The sequence below is a fragment of the Lepidochelys olivacea genome (assembly GCF_965140295.1).
Source record: "Lepidochelys olivacea isolate rLepOli2 genome assembly, chromosome: 12".
NCBI lineage: Eukaryota > Metazoa > Chordata > Testudines > Cheloniidae > Lepidochelys > Lepidochelys olivacea.
Genome location: NC_140422.1, coordinates 42028287 through 42049949, shown reverse-complemented (window position 1 = coordinate 42049949; position 21663 = coordinate 42028287). Strand labels below are relative to the sequence as shown.

At 45.2% G+C, this 21663-nt stretch overlaps 1 protein-coding gene across 3 annotated transcripts in view; it reads right to left on the bottom strand.

The window, feature by feature from the left end:
* The window catches only part of ZFHX3 (zinc finger homeobox 3), a 279269-nt gene extending 265246 nt beyond the window's left edge, over positions 1 to 14023 (bottom strand). For 2 of the 3 annotated variants that reach the window (XM_084644864.1, XM_084644863.1), the window contains exon 1: positions 13521 to 13589. Coding sequence is in view for 1 of the 3 variants with exons in the window: in XM_084644865.1 (XP_084500991.1) it covers positions 13521 to 13599 (79 nt within the window). In the remaining 2 variants the exon portion in view is untranslated. Of the gene's footprint in view, positions 1 to 13520 lie in introns of all 3 variants that reach the window. The other variant, XM_084644865.1, reaches the window with a different exon arrangement.
* Positions 14024 to 21663: the final 7640 nt, after the last annotated feature.

Here is a 21663-nt window from a genome sequence, read left to right as displayed (position 1 = left end):
ACCAGCTTGCGTCTGACTGCACAGGCTGAGTTTGCAGAGTTACCAATGAGAAAAGGGAGCGTCTCTAATACAGAAGTCTTAGAAACAATAAGCTGTAGCTCACGAAAGCTTATGCTCCAATAAATTTGTTAGTCTCTAAGCTGCCACAAGTCCTCCTTTTCTTTTTGCGAATACAGACTAACACGGCTGCTACTCTGAAATAGATCCAGAGACGCATCAGAGCATTTTTACGGGCAGTTTTTCAGAGTCGAACTGTACTTTATTGTTTAAGTCACTTAAAACAGGGATGTTGCCAATATGAAATATGGTCAATTCAAAAGAAAATCAGTAGTTGTTTCAGGTCCTACACATACAGCAGGGAATTCTCATTTTAGGAAATGTATTTTCAATTTTTGTTCAAGTACATCCCTTTCCTCCACTGTGTGAAAGACCCACACCAACAATGAGGAAACTGACTAAACAGAGAAAGTGAAATACACAAAGCACTTTCCAACACCCACTGCAAACAAAGAGAAAACCTCTAGGCTTTCTATTAAAATATCGTTAGATGTTGCTTCTATCAATTTTCAGACAGAAGCATGATTTTGAGTTTGACTTACCCCTTTAAAAATAACCCACATTAAGGTGATTCTTACAATACTATCATGTATTAAACTATGAAGAGGGAATAAAAATAATTCAAAGCATTTGTCGATGCTTTACTCTTTGTAGTTAACGTTGGGAATGGAATCATACATCACACGGTCACTCCTTTTAAAGGTGATCTGCAAAGAAAAGGGGAAGTTGCCCTGTTTTTGCTTTTTTATGATATAGGAAGGGAGGTGAATCACTCCCCTAACACTTAGCATTAGAAATTAGCACCCACTGGGGTTCGGGGCTTCAGCAGAGTGGGGCGGAAGCCCTGAGCCCCATCAGACACCTCCCACAGGGCTGAAGCCCTGAGCCCTGGCAGGTGTGCCCCGGTTCTCTAACTTCTGAAGTTAGTCACATGCGGCTCAGAGGGTCAGTAAGTTTGGCCACCCCTGGTCTATTCTGTTTTTCCTGAAAGGCTCTATAGATGACTGGGAAACTTGTAGGATCTCACAGTACAGTATCTAGGGATTGAAACCTAAACTGAAAAGGAAAGAGGTACGAAGGCTGTTTAGAAATCTGTGTTCATATATATTTAACTCAAATGCTTGATAAACAGTTGGCGAAAGTATCATTATTATTAAACACCTCACCCCTTCAACAGTAGACTAAGAAAGCTCCCATTCCAGTTCTCTGATTCCCACAAGGAGACCTCCAGCAAAAAACAGGAAAGACAAGATTTGATACTCCTAATATTTCTAAAGAAAAAAGAAAAAAATAATTTGAGAGAAATAAGACATGATGCAAAACTATTTCTTCCTTTGCAGGTCACCTTCAAAGGGAATGTTAAAGGCTTGAGCTTTATGACTCACTCTTGGTTTCATTCCACTTTTTGGATTTTAATACTAAGAACCTGACCATTTCAATGGTAGAACAGAGGCCCTCTCAGACACTCTGTTGCCCCCACTGAATCTTCCTTCTTCTTGATTCAACTCTCCTACACTTGTTAACTCCGATGGGGGACTGGATCTCCAAGCCCCCTCCAAGGACTACATATCAGCTCTATTCCCAGCTCCATCCATTCCCTTACCCCCACCCCCAGAAATTCAGGAACGAGGTCTGAGCAGTCACTAACCTCTGCTAATAGAAATCGGGGGGGGGGGGGGGGGGGTAGAGCATGAAGTCAGCAGCAGATGAAAATTCCACTGTCATTTCAAATATTGTAACATGCAGCTACTCTGTTAAACTGACATCCCCTTGCCTCCAGCACTCAGAGGGGAATCTCTCTCCACCCCATGCCTGCCAAATTCCCACAAGACACTTTCACATTAAGTCAAAAAGGTCCAAATCCTAGCTCCTTGCACAAGGTCCGGAGGGAGGCAGGGAGGACATCCTGCTTGGGCTCTTAGCATTCCTCAAGGGTCTAAGCACAGAGATTTCTTCTGCCTTGAGAACGGCTTGGGAGGAGGAGAAGAGGTGTCACGACTCTGGAGCACTGCTAGCAGAGCCCTAGAAGTCCCTGTAATAGAGGACTAAATACGGGAGAGGCGCATAATGATGAACCCCAATGACTGAGCAGCTACGAGTTTCAAGATTCCCAGGGGGCCATCCAATGCCTCTCTGGAGGTGCTCACTTCACAGGCCTCATTAATTTTTGTGTTCCCTGACTGTATCATGACCTTCAGATGCAAAAGGAAGAAAAACCAGTTTCATCCAGAATCCTGACAGGATGCCTATTGCATGGAGGAACCAGCTGATGCTTCATGTTCTAGTGGCCTCTCAGGCTAATGGAGGAAAAAGGAGCAGAAGAGGAAACTTCAACTCCCCCAGACTAGTCTCCCCCTTCCCACCTTCTACAAAGCTCACCTCCAAAAATTACAAGTCACAAAGGGACTCACAGTAAGAGGAAGAATCTTCAGAGAACATCATATGGTCCAGATGCAGAGCTGCTGCCAGCCGGGCCCTTGGTCCTAAGCCTAGGGACAGCTCACTTCAAAGCAGCTGAGAGATGGGAAAAATGAGGAGGGTTACCCTTCAAGGTAAAAGTGATTTCCCTGCCTCTGGCATCTTGTTAAACCCAGAAGGAGAGAACTAGCCGACACTCCTCAGGCGGAGTTAAAGCTTTTGGGGCCGTTTGTTTTGAGAAATTCTCAGGACTCTCCCAAAGTTCTGCTCAGATGCTTAAACATTTGCAGTTTCAGAGGAAACTGTTGCGAGCCTGCAAGGGAGGGAGCTTTTTAGGCATGACTGCCTTGCCACTTCAAGTAATTCCAGGACCTCATGCCGGAGGGAGCCAGGCATTGCTCTATAGTACTCAGCACGTCCCTTCTAGGACACTACACTAAGCAAGAAGAATGAAACTCACCAGCACTCTACCTCATCACCCCTCCTCATCTAGTAAGAGATTGCAAATATGCTGTGCGAACGGCACTTGTAGTCAGCTAGCGCATCCTTCTCCAGCACCAGTCTTATGATGTAGCAGACATTTTTCCTCCTTTTCCCCTACTCCTTCACTTTGCAAATGGACTAATAGAGTAGTTGGCATGCGCCTCCCACACTCCCCTTGCTCTCTGACCCCAGTATATACCAAATCAGGTCTACTGCAGAGATCCCAGCAATACCTGTAAGGCTAGGGAGAGAGTATGTCAGCCTGCCCTTTTAGGTCTCTCACAGTTGTACCTGACTGAAGTCTTCTCTTTAAAACTACTTTACTGGCTCTCCTAACCCAGACACCTCTGCATGTAGAATTTACACACCAGGAACCACTGGGAGCAGAATAGATTACAGATGACATTTCTGCAGTGGTAAAGCATGGATTCCAAAGCAATCCCCTTCCCCACAGCAGGGAAATAGGCCCTTCAGACAGCCCCTCTGGATTAGACATGAACCTTTCACCTTTGCCAGATGTGCACATCCACTCCTCTCCACACCATAACTGCTATCATGGTACAAGTATTTTACTGCCACTGTCATTGCCCTCTTTCCACTAGATGAGGCAACACATACTAACAAGTATGATCCAATAAAAATCTAGCACAGCTGCTCAGACCAGAAGGAGATTCATATCCCACCCCATTCCAAAATAAAGGTCAATTAAACCAGAGCCCCAGGCATGTCTATAATGGTCCTGCGGAATGAGGCCCCAGGAATGGAGGTAGTGGCAGCCGTGACTGCAGCAAGGTAAGAGACACGGAGGAAAGCTAACAAGACTAGACTAGGAGATCTTAGTCTACAGTCATTTTCTATCTGAAAGGCAAAACAGACCCTGAGCAACTTCTTCAGCTCTGTGAGCAGATGTTTTCCCTGGGACTCACTCTTACCAACACAGACCCCAAACCTGCTACACTAGCTGGCCTGCTCTCTTTTCCAAGCTGAAAGAATACAAATCCATAAAGCCCCCAATACGTGGAATTATTTAGACGATAAGAGAAGATTATGAAGCTGAGAAATAGCTTCAGACTCAAATGCATGTTATGGCTCCCTTCTCTAAATAACTCTAGTCTGAGCACACCTAGAATACTGCTAATTCCAAGCACCTGACCACTAGAACAGCACTGACAAACTGGAGGCTATTCAGAGCAAAGCAACAGAAATGGCAAGGGGATGGGACATAAAGTGCTTTCCCTGTTCAATGCAGATTACAGATCTTCTATCATTAACCCTTACTACAGTTCTGTGACAGAACTAAGTTTTATCTCATTTTATAGACGGAAACTGAGGCACAATGGTTAAGTGACTGGCCCAAAGTCAGCATCATGACTAGGCTTGGGCATTCCTGACTTCAAATCCATGCTCATCAGTAATCTGCATCTCTAACAGCCTACAGGTATTTGAAAGATGCAAATGGAAGGGAGGGGAAAGAACTCAGGATAGGAATGCATATAACTAAGAGTAAAGGGGTGAAATTCAGAAAGGGAAGACTTAGGCTCAACATCTGAAAGAACTTTCTAGGAGTGGATGTTTTAAGGCTGTGGAATCGTCTCCCAAATGAAAGGGTGGAATCCCCATTACTTAAAACTGAATTGGACAACATAGTATAAAAAATATCCTGTAGGAAGCAATCCTGCATGGGATACGATAATCTAGCAGGTCTTTTCCATAGTCAGCTGCTACGATCGTGTTGAAAGAAAGATGGTCAAATCCCCCATGCCACAAACCGTCTCTGGAAGGGAAACTCCCCTCCCCCGACTGCCTGCCTGCGAGCGCTGCTGGACTTGCCATTCAGCACAAGGCATTCCGATTGCCGTCCCCCAGAGGGCCACCGCCTGAACGCAGTCTTCCTGCTGCCCAGCCTCTTGTAATAGCTTTATGTAAATTAAGACAGACTCTCACAATTTGCCAACGTGCACTGCACTGGGAGGGGGCTGAGGGGAAGGGGGGCTTCACGTTAGACATCAACAAAGCAGAAGGTTAATTTGAAACTCACAGCCCTGCTGCTTGTAGGCTTGTCTCTCCCTCGCCCTCCCTGCCTTGCTCTCCTTTCTGTGCAAAGCCTGACATCTACAGTTCTGTCTGGCACAGTAAGGGGCGGCTAATCGGAAACGCACGCAAGGACGTTGGGTACACAGCAGCCAGGAGCTCTCGCGCTTCTTCAGCGAGCACGCAGCCTCTCAAAAACACAAGCCATGCCGGCACAAATCCACTTCAGCCTGGGGATGGACCCCTCGCTGGAACCAGGAGGGGCTCGTGGATGCCTAGTGTCAACCATTAGCAGGCTTTTCCTGGCCTGACCAACAGCACAGTACACACTGCTTCAACTCAGCTGGAACTGGCTTTTACCGGCATGCACTGATGTTTCATGCTTTCAAATAAAAGTCTTCACTCTTCTAAAAGGGACTAGGGCCTCATCCTACAATCTCGGTAACCAGACAGCAGGAGCTTCAATTGTGAACAGTCTGGGGGAAGGGACCATCTCTGTTATGCATTTGTAACAATGCCTAGCACATTGGGTCCTGACGTATGAGCGGGACTCCGAGGGGCACTCCTGCAATGCAAATGAAATAAATAAAACATGAGGATAACATAACCAATCTAGTTGGCAGCACACACACAAACCTACGTCAACAAAATCAGTGCAGTTCTGTTTCCTGTATTGCCTAGAACAGTAGTGGTCTTCTGCCTCCAACCTCCCACCTCAGACTCTAGACTTACAGCCACATCTTTCAGGTACACGTCACTTCAGCACGGAAGATACCTTTGGCAGGCCAAATCCCGCACTGTCCCCTTCAGTATTTCATCTGACTGCAACCCTTTCAGGCTTCCCAAGTGCCTGCCCGTGTATTCTGCTTTTATCACTGTATGTAATGCATCATACAGAGAGAAAACAAAAAGCTATGGGCACCTCACTGGATAGCAACAACGCAGGTGCTCAGATACTCCAGCAATCTGTGCAGGGATTTATCCCACGCTCCTCACCAGAACATCTGGTATACATGCTGAGATGGCTCTGAGTTCATATACGTGTATTAGTACTTTTGCACACGCTAAAGAATGGTTACAATATGGGGGGGGGGGGCGTGAAGGGAGGTGTTAAAACTCTGTTACCTAACAAGCTGTTTTGTAATTTGTTTATCATTAGCTAGAAGAAGCAAACAGTCTCTGGTACAGACACCAGGCAAGCCCCTAGAAGGAAGCCCCTGCATTTTATTCCAGAGTGGTGGTGATTCTACCCATGTCCTAGTCAGCCAACACCTCCAGACGCAGGGACAACTACCCTAGGTTATCAGTGCACTGGGAGGGACAGAATAGGTCAGGAGTATTCTAAGGTGCCACAAGTACTCCTTTTCTTTTTAGAGGAAAAACAGTACTCCAGTGAGCTGAGACTTCCCAGGACACGCCTGTTTCTATTCAGTCCTAGGAGATTACTTTTCAACAGGTGTATTCATACCAAAGTTACGGTTCTGAAAAGACTAAACATACCGCAAAGCGGAAACGTCTTTATGAAAACACTTGGGGGGGGGGGGGATTTTCTATGGATAGACTGCAACACACAGTATTACTATCACCAACACCCCAAACCTCACCCCTTCCCAAAGAAGCAGAGAAAGACCAGAGCCTCCTCCCTCAAATCTCACCTCTCTTCTGAAACATGAAACTTTAAAGCCTGAGTACTCTGGGCTTGCACTTTCCACCTTCCTGGGAACACAAACTGTACAGTTAATTAAGGACCATAAGAAAATGTTTGTGTGCTGAAAAATCTAATTTTGCTGCTTTGCTTTAACAAGGAGCATGTTTGTAATTTGATAACACCAAAAAAACCAGACAATTAACAGTTAAACATCTTAAATATAATAATGAATTCAAGAGCAACACAGAGACACCTGGAGAGCCACGTAAACATCAAGATTTAGCAGCAAAAGAGAACGTCTTTAACAATGGCTACCAGAACCTGCTTCTTCCACCTCAGACCTAACTAACAGGAACCCAAATAACCTGAGATCCCCCTGGACACAGAACACTTTGCTACGAGCAACACTCTGGGCTACACGCAGAAGCAGGCAGGTAATCTGAACGCTGTGCTGCTCCCATTACAGAATCAGTCAGCAGGTCTCCCCCTTCCGACACCCCTGAATCAAAACATCATTTCAAACAAGACTGAACTTTACCCGTACGTTTCACCCTTTCTCTGAAAATATATACACAGTGTACACCTGGTCTGGAACACACCGCTGCTCCTTAAACTGTGGTTGCTCTGGAGATACACACTTCACCTCCCCTGCACCAACAGACAGACATTTTCTGTCCTGCAGAACCAACAAAAAAACAATAGTATTGGAAATGGTCACTCCTCTCCAGTTCCAGTTCTTTAGAAACTGACCCAGCTGCGTGTGGATGCACACATGAACTGACACCAGCTAAATACAATCGTTTTAACAAGAGATGCTGGCTCCGCATGCCCCCGAAATGGGAGACTTACCGCTTCAGAGGCTCAGCTAACTGGTAAGTTACCCAGATAAAACTGTGCCAGCCAGGTTTCTTCACACATATGCAATGAGTACACATAACCTGTCTGCATTCTCTCACCGAGGGCAGACAGAATTCCTGAAAAAAGGGACAATGAGTAGGAGCGCCCCCATTTTCATCTAAAAGGGAAACCTTAGCTATGTGCTTTTTTCTTATATAACTGAGTAGAATATATTTATTCTTGTGAACCCTTTGCTACACTTAAAAAAAACCACACACACGAATTGTAAATCAGGGACAAAACAAGAGGCAGACATTCAGTTGAGCTTCTTGTTCTGCCCTTATCTCACCCCATTGTGCCTAGGCAGTTATATTTAGGTACACATTACGGTCTGTGGTACCGAGGCCCCCCTCGGGCACTACGTAGAATGCAGATTTTCCAGACAACAGACCACAACAGCTCCGTCAAAACCATTAGAGAGTCTGCTGTGCGGAGGCCTACGCACAGATGTTTGGATTCCCATTCTCCTGACACGACAGCCCTCAACAACTCTATCGTGGCAATGTTAGTTCCACAGATTAAAAATCCTATCCAAGTTTAAAATGGCAGAAAAGGAAGAGAAGGAAGCAGAGGAAGCTCTGTGCAGGTGCTGAAAACAGTCTGTTACTAGAAGAATTTCTTTCACCTGGTTCTCTTTTCCTCACCTCAAAATACAGAAGTATAAATCTCCTATAAGGGACTAATGGACTACAGTACAATTCCAAATGGGGGGTGGAGGAGGGAAGGGGAAGGGGGAGAAGAGGTTGAATTATAGGAAAACAAAAGAAAAAAAAACAGAATAGCCTTTCATACAATGTGAACACCTCATCTTAGCCGTGGGGAGGCTTTTCTATGGTACAACCTGCAAAATTTAAGAGTTCATAACAGAAAAGCTGACAGACCTCTAAATACAGCATCCCAACTGATGCAGATATATTAAGGTGGGGGGGGGGAGGAGAAGGAGGGGAAAATCGGACTCCTGCTTTGTTCATGGACTATCTCTCCCATCTGATGCATCAGTTTATATTCAGCGTCATACAAACCACACAAAGGCAGGTGGTATTACATTAAAAAACAAAGTTAAGAGCCTTAAGAGGTTTGGGGGGGGGTTGTAATTACTCTTTTCTAAAAAGAGCCGCTCTCTCCTATGTGCAGTATGTGTTAAGACACCTTTATAATTAATTAAATGACTATATCAGAAACACTATTCATACAAGCCAGAGTACAACCTAGAATAAGATGGTTGCCTAATAATTCTTCCAGTACAGACAAGCAAGCTTAGAACTGACGGGGGTGTGGTGTATGTGCAGTAAAATATAGTAAAAAATGGTGCCTATAAAATACTAAATCAAGTTCAAATAACAGTCTTACGTCATTTTTTGCTTTTTCAGAACAACATTTTTATTTTAAAAAGTTGAAGAAAGTGTTAACAGAGACACGAATGCAGTCAGCCATATGTGCATCAGTTTAGGATTTAGGAATTTCTACTGAATCTGTTCAACTGCTGGCCTGGCCTACGGTAAATCTGCTTCATGTTGTTCCACTCGTCTCTCTCAAGACACAAACTGAAATGGTGAAATTTAAAGAACGAGATTAAAAAAATCCTAAAACAAAGAGATTAAAAGATGGACAAATGTTTTTGCGTTTATGTCTCGCCAAAGCGATTGTTTCCTAGACTCTGCTCTGACAATAACCATGAGGAGGCCATCCAAAGGCGCTAGGCACACAGGGAGACTTCTCGTGCTGCCTTTGGTCCGAGTGAAAAGCACCTTAGCTCAGTTCTCCAGGAACAAAAGGCCAGAGCCATAGAAGGGGAAAGAGGTTACCCAGGGTTTCACATTAGGCCAAGTGTCAATGCTGGCTCATTTTTCACCCCAGCTTGGATACAGAAAACCTGAAGCAAACAGACGAATGGCCATTCCTTTCCGAATATAACTAGACATTTAAAAAAAAAACAAAAAAAAAATCTTTGCCGTTAGAAATTTGGTTTCTTTTTCTTCCTCCTCTTTCCTATGTTTGTTTGTTTTTGTTACAGACTGAAGAATGCTTGCAGAGGAGAGAACTGAGCTATATCGCAACGTTAGTAACATCAGGAGAACAGGGCCCATACCTCTGAAGTCAGTCAACTGACCAAGGAAAGGAAAAAGCCACTTAAAAATGTTTAACTGGAGATGAAGAACAGAAATAAAGCGACAGGGGGAAAAAAAACTTGAAACACTTTCGTTCTTTTCACAGCAGGAGCCCCACTAATGCTGGCCTCAGATTTGCAAGTGAATTGCAGTTGTCAGAACTTTTTTTTTTTTTGGGGGGGGGGGAGGAAAGGTGGGGGGGAGGGGCAGAGGGGAGTATTAAAGGCATTAAAAAGGGGATCGAGCACGAAAAGGAAATTGAGATGAATCATCGCCTGCCACTGCAGCCCATGGACAGGCCACAGAAAGCTGATGTCTGAGCATTTAACCAGATATTGGGATTGGAGCCTCTTTCCAAGCAGGCAAAACAGAGAATGACGAAAAGGCACCATACGACCCTCAGCCTTTGAACCCAGAACTTACTTCGTCCGCTGCTGCACTTCCCCACATTGCCCTAGGCTCCAGCTGAGAAGGGGGGCGGGGAGGCACAACAAACAACTCAAATATGAAAGGAAATGACATCAGCAAACTGAAGGACCTGTTTAATACAGATCAAAACAAAACAAACTTCCAAACCTTTTGTGTATACAAGAGACCTCTCTCAAGAAAGACAGAAAAAGTCACCAATGGAAAGCAGATATCTAGCTCACAATAAAAGACAGACAGACAAATATGGTGGGGTAGGGAGGGGGAGAGAACTACGAAGGGGCCAAAAGCCCAGCTAACTTTATTTTTTCCTCTGCTGATACTTAATATTTATTGATGTTTAGAATCTAAAAGCCATGCTCCGTGTTTCACTTAATACAGGGCCAGACAGTTCTCCCTAATGAGGGAGCATTACAATCAGCTTGTAATACTGAATTTTTAATGCTACCAAGGATTCTGTTACATAATAATATGAAAACAGAAGCAGAAAGTGGGCTACCAATGACATGACACACTAGGTCACGGACATCTACAAAACATGGGTCCTTCTTCCCCACATTACCATTTCCAATAAGTGCCAAATCCCAATGCAGGTGGCTAATATTAAAACAAGAGAACAGCTTGACTGCCTTTCGCTAACCCCAACCACGATGTTAGTTTAACGCCAACATTTCACATAACATCTCGTATACTAATATTAGAATTCCTGCTCTGTTGGGATCAGAAGATTTTACAAACTTTTTTGAAGCACGTGGGGAGACTTGGCACAAAAATATAAACTTTCTTCTCTTTCAGAAAACAAAAGAAAAACAATACAATTTAAAAGTTCACAAAACACACAGACACACTCATACATATAAATACATATAGCCTCTGTTTCTCCTCTGTAATACCCTAAGACTGTAAATCTATAACCACTGCAATGATTTAGTGATTAAAAACATGATAACATATTGTGTAACTGCAAACCACAGAATGCCTGCCAACTCTCCTCCAAGATACAGAAACAAAACTACAGAAAACGTGTTGCTTGCAGCAATCTTCCTAAACTCGGCTGAAAGATTGTAATGAAAGAACAAGACATCCAAAAAAAAAAAAAAAAAAAAAGCATTGATACTATGCGATTACGGGAAAAAATTAAAGAGAGCTTTAAATATGTAATTTGTTAGTGCGAGAGAGTCCATCTAAAACCTGCCTTTCCTTTTTCTCTTTTTTTAAGTTTGTTGTAACTGGAATAACTGGTCTTGTGTGATGTCTTGCATATTCAAAGTGCTTTGTAATAGGATATGGAGACTGAACATTATTTGCCTAAACTCAACTTATTTTTTTCCCCTTCTCCCCACTCCATTTTGGGGGGGGGGTGTTGGCTGAGGGCAGAAGGGGGAGAAGCTTTAAGCTGTAAAGCAAATACCTGAAAGGGGAGACTGCAATTTGTAACATGGCGGGGGAGGGGGGGAAGCTAATTTTATTTAATTTATTTATTTATAATATAAAGGCAGCTATGGGAGTTTTGGCCTCTAAGGAACCAACTTGACCCCATTCTTTCTATTCTCTTACTTCGCCCATTGCAGGATTCCTGCACCTTCAGTGAGATTCGAACTCAATGTGACCCCAAGGAGGGAGTCACTGAGCCTCCAGAAAATTGCTCCATATTAAACAAGAGAGAGAGAAGAAGCGAGCAGGCAGAGATGTACATGTACACACCAAGTCCTGGATCTACCAAAGGCCAGCTTCAAGCACAGTTCAAAAGAGAAACAAATCTTTCCCAGAGCCCAAAAAGAGTTTAACACAGTTTCAAAAAACACACCCCCAATTTATAAATTAAAACTAAAATGTGTGTGTTTTTATACACTAAAATATACACATACCGCTCTAGAGATTTCATTTTAAAAAAGCATGAATCACCTCCGCTCTGAAGCGAAGGAGGACAGTTTATTCAGAGGAATCAATAGGAAAGAGCATTTGCAAATATTTAGATAAGCACTGTGCAATTCAGCATTAAGTAATTAAAAACTGAAACTGAGAAAGGAGGGATTGGCCTACAGTGGCATTTTCTGCCTTCACCTCTCCCATCCCCCTAACCACAATCTTCAAAACTAGCTCCATGTACACTTTTATTTTATTAAAGTGGTAACTAGACTAAACTGAACTTCTCTTTCAAAATATATCCCAAACACAAATTCACCTAAGGCAGCAGGATTAAAGGGACTGGCAACAAGGATGGAATGGTGTCTACATTGGAACAATTTTTTAAAAAAATTAAAATATTTTTAAATTGCTCTTTGGTGTATTAATTGTACAGAATTATAGGACATTTAACACAGCAGAAATCTAACCCTAGATTAACAGAGACGGGATCCTAGGAAGTGTTATTGTTCATTTGAAAGACTAGCAAACTACATTAATCCACATTCAGGAACTGGCCGAGTTTAAAGACATCTCCTATTAAACCTCTCAACACCTACCCGGAAAAAATACACACAAAAAAGCCACTGAAGAGAAAAGTAAAGGGACGGAATTTGAAAGTGAGGCAGACAAAGTGTGTCTCCTTCCCAGTGACAGTTGCAGAGAGCCGAGCAGTAAAGTCGGGGGTGCTGGATTGCAATTAAATGCACACTAGGAAGAGGGAAGCTGCACTCGGGCAGTCTCGCGGCAGAGATTAGAGAAATTTACAGTAAATGGAGGGACACGATTTCAGCACATTGCCCTATCGATTATGCAGATTATTCTGATCAATGCTCTCCTTGTCCCCCACAAACCTGGATTTTAAACCACTCCGACCAAGTTCCTGTCCCTCCCCAAGCACTCTTCAAAAAGAGCAAACCCGAGCACGAGACAAAAATCTCGGGGGCACCGAGCCGAGCCCGGGAGCCCGCTCCTGTCCCGAAGTGAATTTCTGCGGGGTGCAATTCGTAGCCTAACCCTGCGCCCCGGGCGCGCTCCTGCTCCGCCGCGGAGCTGAGCTGCCCCGCCGGTGTCACCCCAGCCCCGGGCAGGCGATCCCCGCTCCTCGCTCGCTGCCATTGTCCCTGGGCCCCGCCGCCGGGGCGCCGCCGGGCACGCAGCAGTCCATGGGCGCCGGGCATCTCCTCGGGAGCAGGCGAGTCCCCCGCCTCCTGGGGCTCGCTGAGCCGGAGCCGGAGCCATCCCCGAGCCCGAGACACCTGCGAGCGGCAGCCGGAGAAGAGCGCGGCGGGCCGGCCGCGGACGGAGCTAGCGGCGGCGATCGCGGGGGCCGGCGCGGAGCGTGTCCCGGGGCAGCGCCCCGGCCGGCCGGCTCGGTCCCCGGCGGGGCTCCCGGACAGCGGGCGGCACAAAGTTTGCTGCGGGCTCCGAGCTGGGTGGGTGGGAGCGGGAGGGCGGGGGGCAGGACCAGCCCCATGCAAAGCAGCCCGAGCGCCCCGAGCAGGAGGAGCCCGAGCGGGGGACCGGGCAGGAAAGTTGCCACTTACACGGTCGCTTCTCCGGCGGCGGCGGCGGCGGCGCTTTAATCCCGGGCGGCGGCGGCGGCGCGGGGGCCACGGATCCCATGCAGGCTGCCGCGGCGGCAGCGGCAGGAGCGGCGCGCTCCGAGGAGGAGCCCGGGGCAGCAGCAGCGGGAGCAGGAGGCAGCAGCCGGAGCCGAGCAGGAGCCGCCGCCGCCGCCGCCGCTGCCCAGCAGCAGCATCGTTGTCGGGGAGTTTGCAGCCCCCCGGAGAGAGGGGGCCACGGGCGGCAGCAGCAGCAGCGGCGCTCGGGGCGGAGCGGGCGGCGGGGCTGGCGGTCGCCGGAGCAGGAAGCGCCCGGACTCAGATCTGATGATTGGGAAGAAAAAAAACTCTTTGGATCTTTATTCTGCTAATTAGTTTCCTGCAAAAAATGGCTGATTAGTGCAGTGCGCATGTGCCTCATTACCCAGGCACGACGGGAAGGGCTAATTAGCCACCTTCTGGATCAATAAGATTCAGCCCAGGCGGCGGGGGAGGGAGCGAGCGAGCGAGCGGGCGGGGGGAGCAGCGCGGCGGCGGCGGCGGCGCAGCGAAACTTGGGGCATGGGGCCGGCCCGGCGCCGCTCGGGGGGGCCCGCAGGACCCGGGGGGGGCCCGCAGGACCCGCCGCCGCGCCGGAGGGGGCTGGGCCGCGGCTCCCGCGCCCGCGGCGGCGCTGACCGGCTCCCGCTCTGCCCGGCGGGCCGCGCTCGGGGGCCACCTGCCCGGCCAGGCCCGCCCCGCCCCGCGCTTGCCGCGCCGCGCCGCCAGGGCCGGGGCACCCAGCGCCGGGAAGTTCCCGCGAGGAGCTGGGAAAGTTGCAGCGGGAAAGAAGCGCAACTTTCTCCGTCTCTAGGGGTAGGAGCAGAGGCAGGGCGAGCTCCGGGGAGCGCCGCGGGCCCGGCCCTTCCCCGGCCCCAGGAGAGCGCCGCGCAGGGCGGCGGCAGCCGCGGACCCTACCTGCCCCCAGCCCGAGCCCCCAGCCCGAGCGCCCAGCCAGGCAGAGCCCGCCGTGTCCCTCCGGCCCGAGCCTCCGCGCCCAGCTGCGGCCGGAGCTTTCACGCCAAGGATGCACTTGTGTAACTTCGCCCGCGGAATTAGCAGCCTCGCAGCCCCTTGCACGCGTGTCCCGCGAGCAGCCGCCCGACTCCCTGCGCCCTGGGAGGCGCGTTCGGGGGCGCAGGCTGCGGGGAGCCTTTAATTCCTCTGCCCCGCCACGCGTGCCTGGCCCGGCTCGGGAATCCCCCGGGCTCACCGCGACCCTCGCTGGGGAATAAAACTCTCTTTATGCAGAAAGCTCAGTTTAACAAATCGGGGCTTTCCTCTCCAGGAACCAACATCGAGTTCCCATTCAAACTTTCCTGGCTGCTTTTCCAGGCGGGACAGCTGATCAATAAAGCCAAGTCCAGCCTCGCTGGAAATCGGGCTACAGGTTTCACCAGCCATTGCTGCAAAAGCTTTGTCATTTTCTAAAAATAAAAAGCTAAAAGTTATTGTAGAAGAAGGGGCTGTTTTTGTCCCCAGCACAATGTGCCTTTTGTGAGGTTAATGCCATTCTGGGGCTCTCTATAGCCCTGGACAATGGGGAGCTACAGGAGGCGGCTCTGCCTCTGCCTTTTTTCTTGCTTGCTTTCTCTCTCTTTTCTCTCTTCTCTCCCCCCCCCCCCTTTTTTTTTTTTTAAGGCAAGGATGTAGCATTCCTTCAGTCCCCACAGAACCTGGGCTTTGATTAAATATTTCTTTATTGTTACGGTAACATTTTTGCTTTCAATTTGTTCCATTTGTGATTATCTAAACTTTCCATTTGCAACAGTTAATCGCTCTTTTTCCCCAGCCCCATGTCACTGTAAAATCTAGCTGACTAGAGGGAACCTAGCATTTGAATTTTTAGGAGATGGGCCAGGCAAAAAACAGTCTAAAATTTAATGTTTCTTTTTTTTTCCCCTTTTTCTCCGTCTCCAAGAACCTGTGTAAATGTTAGTTTTGTTGAAAAAAATGCAGCCAAATTATGTCTTCCTCCTTGAACACCTAGAGAGGCTTTAAAAATGTCAGTAATTTTATATTTTAAAAAATAGTAACCAAAATAAATAAAACCTCCTGATTTTTAGTGTACGGAACAAGGAATCCAGTTGCAGTCGTTGTTTCCATTTGGGAGATTCTGAATATAGATGGATTTCAAATTGTAATATAATGAACTGCATGCTAAAACTAGTCAATATTTGTATTTTTAATTCTCTAAACCTGCCTACCATGCATTATTTAATATTGAGGTGGTAATTTTGGAGTCTTCACAATTTTAGTAGAAAAGGGGAAGGAATGCTAGAAATCCAAAGAACCGCTATTACCTGGTAAATTAATAAAGGTATTTTGCTATTTTTGGATGTTTGTGAGATATAAGAAAATGGGCATTTAAATTGGTATATAATTTAATTTGTAAATTATGAAAACTCAGAGGTATGCATAGAGGGTATGTAACTATTTGCCTGTATGTTGTTTGTGAATTTACACACATCAATAAGTATATGAATGCAAGCATGTACTTTTGTCAGCCTTGTGGAACAGTCATGGAAATTTACCTGTCCCTGCACAAAGATCTTTTTGCCCCCTCTTACTCTGAGGATAACTGAAAAAAATAACTTGCCTCTCAAAAACAAAATATATATATATTCCTACTTGCCTTGGGCAAGCAGAATTTTGCAAGGCTGCTCCATGTGCTGTCTGTAGAGGTATACAGAATTTGTAGCTGTCATTCTTTGTGAATATAAAACAAATTGCTTCAATGCTGGTGAAGCTAGGAGAACAGAATAAAGGCAACAATTGCCTGCTCATTTCCAGTACAGTTTTTTAAGAAGAGTCTATTTTCTCCAAAGGTTGTAGATGTAGTGGGACAGTCAGGCAGGACCCATTCTCTGTGTGCACATTTTTCTCCAGGGTACAGGAGAAAGTAAACCTGGTGATAAGGGGCAAGGAAGTCTAATACCACATACTATGGTGATAGGTGCCTTAGAAATAACATACATGCACGCACCCTCTTAGACATGTACATTTCTCTGTGCAGTCTAGCCCTGTGTTGCTGTCCATTCACTTCCTATGAAAACGTATAGTTCCATAAATGCAAACATGCCGAAGTGCATATGTCTGGGTACTTAACACTAACCAAACATCCTTCTTTTTGGCTACTCTGTGGTATTCCTCAGGCTCTGCTGCTCTCTCTCTTCCCGCCTGTGACAGTCTCTCAGTGCTCCTGCATTCTTGTTCTTCTGTGCTTTCTAAGTGATCCGAAGTGCCCAGAAAAGGAAGAGGGCAGCAGCACAGCTGGGGTTAGAGGCAGTAATGCTACTTATCCGTTTCTGAGTAACTAAAGGGTTAAGCAGCAAAGCAAGGGGAGAGGGTTGCACTCTTCCTCTTTTTCCTCCCAGAGTCAGGTCCAGTCACAAGCAGCTCTGCTCTGGGGTCAAGTCCTAAGATGCCTTCCTTCTGCCTCTGGAAAGGGCAGAAGATGAGGCAAAGGGAATTAAGGGAGCTGGGGAGAGAAACAAGGCTAGACCAAGATGAGGAGATAGATTCCTCCCCTGGCCTTACCAATAGGATAGACAAGGAGAAATAGAAGAAAAAACGGAAGAGTTCCCCTTTTCAGTATACAGAGGTTGTGCAGAGCCTACTGCGTCATCTGAACTGTCCTGCAGTTATTAAACCCTTATGCAAACACAGAAATCTGACTAAAGGATGTTGAAATAGCTGTAGATAATGGTTACAAATGGCATATAGTAAATTTTATATGTACAGATTGGTAATAGTAATTAGAAAATTCAGTTCTCTAAAGCGTTTGGAGACTAAATTCTATCATTAAAGTATAAAATATCAGTTTTAGTCTTGGGTTTTTAAGTGGAAATCAACATAACCCCAACTGCAGAGTCAGTAGGGCTGCCTCCATTTTATTTATATACACACCTTTACATGAATATAAAAGTATTTAATCTTTTGTTTGGATATCTAATGTACTTAACGGAAAGCTCTCAAACTCGCCTTGTAAGACTTCCAAAATGTAACTGTTTTCATGCAGAAAAACAACATGTGAATAATTGCATCAAGAAATACAAACTGTTTGTCCATCTAATTTTTTGACCTGCATATCTGAGGGATATGTATGTAGCAGTATACCATTGCATTTATCTATTTTGCACTGATGGAACTAAAAACAGTGTTTTGTACAACTTAAGACTAATATATTTACAAAATTTGCTTTCGTTTAAAAAGTTGCATGAAAACTAAAGAGTTTTAGGAACACACTGGCTGGAAACTGCTTAATGCCTGACACATTGGTTATGGTTTTCTGCTGACTGAGCTCCCAGATGAATGGTAGTTATCCATGGTGAACAGACTTGGGGCATGATTCTAGGTCCCTCTGTCTTCTACGGAGGCAGGGTCCTTCTGTGGAAATGCAGCTTGGCTACCCAACAGTCTGGGATGAACAAGGTTCTTCCTGAAGCATGAGTGGGACAAATCCGGGTATGGCCCCCGTGAAATCAAATGAATGCAAGGAGTTAGCGGGGAGCCACAACCATGCCACAATTTAAAACAGAACCCCAAACTGGTTGAATACTACTTATTCTAATGTTTTGGGTGAGAGGGAAGTCATTGATGCTGAAGACAGAAAAGACCTATTATATCTTCCAATCCATCAGCCCTAAGGAGCAGTTCATGATAATGATGCCTGCATGTGAAGGGAAAAGTTCCAAGCTGTTTTTTTTTTTAAATTCCTGTTTAAATAAGACAATAACCCATTGTAAAATGTAACCCAGTTTAGAAAAAGTCCATAATATGAATTGTTGATTTTCTGCTTCTTGGAAATATGTTTAAAGAATCAGAATACAACAGAAGCCCAGAGTCCTTGAAGTAGCTCCAAGTGATAAAGTCTGCCACTCATTTTAAACACAGCGTGCATTGTGAAAATACAGGTCAATTTGAAGGCATTTGTCAGATTTCCAGTTTGCAATGGAAATCTGCAATCAAACCTTAGCACTAAGAGTTGGGAAGGGTCTGTTATTCTCAGCGTTTATTTTAGTTTACCTACACAATGCTTTGGTTGGTTGTTTGTTTTGTTTTTTATTTAAGAGTTTGTTTATATCAAGTTGAATGCAGAGAGGGATGGGGGGAAAGGTTAACTAACATGAAATAGATCAAGCTGGTGCATTAATTTAGGGGTTCCAAAGGATACGAAACAGCACAAATAATCAAAAGCATTTGCTTGCAAAAGAGTTATGCAAGCCACTGAAGTGATCTGATGCATTGTGTCCATATACATACATTTAGCAAGCAGCATGGAAAGGGATATGCCAACAGCAGCACATTCATTGTTGGGATGCAGAAATACAGCAGGGCTAAAGAGATAAACAGAGGGCTAGAGAGAGACGCACTGCTGAGCAATTTTAGCAGATGTATGAATTTCTTCTGGAGGCATGTATGCGTGTATTGTTTAATGGACAGGAGGCCGAGTTCCTTTATTGCTGAGAGATGGATACGCTCGAGGGATGTATGTATTTCTTCTGGAGGAATACATGTTGTAGGATTTCGAGAGAGAGATTTCTGGAGTGAGGAAAATCAGGGGGATGTTTGTTCTCTCCCTGTTTTTTCGTGTCTCTTCCCAGATACTCTTTATTCAACGACTATTTTTTTTTAAAGATTCGGACATCGATTTTTTTCCATCACCGGAAGTGTGTTAGTCACTTAGAATGAAAGGCATCAGTGGACTAGTAGAGCTATTTCACAGCCTTGCCTTTGTCACTGTTTAGAGCACATAAGTAGTCCTTCAGGGGTGTAACAGCATCATCATAGGGCTGTTATTTCAAACAGTGTTTCTCAACCTTTTTGATACCAGGGACCGGCTTGCTGCCTTCCTAAACTGTGTCAGGGAGATCTCAGGGACCAGTGTTGGTCCATGGACGAGTCATTGAGAAACACTGATTTAAAACCCATATATTTGCCTATTTTTGCAGGTTTTAATGCAAGGTATGGTAGATTTTATTGTGACGGAAAAAATGAACTCATTATGTAGCTATACATTTTTTAAAAAGAATCACTGAGGAAAAAAATCTTGGCATTTAATCAGGACTCACTAACCTGATACAAATATTGAGCATCATTTCCCTCTGAGCTGTAGCTTATGCCTGAACTACTTTATGGATATTTGCTGCAGTTGCACTAGTTTTATGCTTGTACACCTCCTGCCTGTTGTACTGATGTCATCTTCAATATTAGAATTTATTAAAATATTTACAGAAATCACTGAGTTAGGGTCACTTCCCCGAAATTTGCTTAAAAATCAAAATAAACTCATAGTAAAACTGAATGGGAACAATTTTAAATGAAAAAGGTGGGATTAAGTTACAGAATAATATAATTAAAAAGATAAAATAGACATTTTGCTTTCAAAGCAAAGGGATAAATTAAAGGTTCTATATTTTCCAAAATAGTTCACACACAATTTGGTATAAATGTATTGAATACACAAAAGAATCTGCATCTCTTCAACAGTCAGGGCCCTTCAACAGGAAATCTTGCAAAGGAGGGACTCTCATCCACAGTTCACATAAACCTCCTCAAATCGAAGACAACACCAGATCTTCAAGGGGATGATTTTAAAAGGCTTCCAGTGGGACTTAGACACCTAACTGGCCTTTGTGCTTTTGAAAATCTTCCCCCTAAAATTCTTTTGGAGGGAGATGGAGGCCTAAGAGAGAGAACTTGAGTCAACATATTCTTCAGTAATTTAGATGCCGGTGCCAAACCTGCTAACCTTATACTGTACCAGCCTCACTCCCCTTGCTCCCAAAATTCGAAGTTGGAAAATAGTGAGATACTCATTGTGAGAGATGGGGACAAGGTCCCACCTACATCCATTTTAGTCAGATATGTTCATCACCTTACCTTTTATTAAAAATACTGTTTTTTCTCTCTAAGAGCCTAATTAAAACTGCACAAAAATCTGCTGCTGTGAAGATTTGTGCTTATTTTATAAAATCATACATACATGTAAATACCTCACAAGTTCATTTAAAAGAATTACATTTTTTGTATGTTTGTTTCAGAATATTTCCTATATATAACATAAACAAGTTAACATTCGCAAGAGAGAGTGTCCTGTTTGAGACCTGCCTATTTGAAGATGGGACCCGGTATGTGACTTCAGTCAGTGATGTACCCTGCCCCTAAACCCAGGCCCTCCCCTAATAGCCAGTATAGCTGCTCTGATTAGTGCCCTTTGACAGCTGGGATGTTGGGACTGACCATCAGGGAGCTACAGAAACGCTAAAAGAGGCTTCCTGCTCCCCCCTCAGCAATTGTTCTGATCAGCAAAAAGCTCTGCACCGGAACAGCGAAGAGGATGGATGAGATGTGAGTAGACTGTGGGGCTGAAAGGAAATGCCTCACTGCAAGGATTCTCCTCTCAGCACCAAAATCAAACCAAGAATCTCCTCCTTTTCTTCCCATTTAACACTTCCTTTACTTCCCCCCTCCATTTTTTCTTGGAATGCAGCTTCCCAGATTTGGTCAGTGCTTGGGATGTGTGTGTTTTCTATCAGTCCTGAAGTGTTTTACAGATGGAGATGATTTGGGGGCATTTCTAGCCTGTCCATTTGCAGCAGGGTCTGATGTTTGTCTGTTGCTGTCTCTCTAACATTTCATGTGTTGTGTTCACCAAAAGGTGAAATCAAGTGTTCTGTGCTAGAGAGGCAGAGAAACTGGCCAAATATTTCCCATTTTGTATTGTTTCCTGCACAGGCCAGTCACTAGTAGCCCCTTTCCCATCCTTCCTTTCTCCCCACCCCACTCCCCCCAAAAAGGTACCTGCTGCCACCTGTTTCAGAATTCCATAGTGCTAGGCCAAGACTGCAAAGAACTCAGTTGTGAGCAGCTGCATCAAATCCCAACCCTTTGATTCAAACCATAAGCATTAGTTTGGCTAAAGGTTGTGTTCTCCAATCACAGATTACTGATCTGCAAAGAGTCTGTTCTGTCAGACCATCGCAGCACTTTCCACTGGCAAAGGGACTGAGCCAGACCAAAGAGCATCCCATCTGCAAACGCTACGGCACCTGGGTTTTGTTAGAAATAAATAGCATGTCAG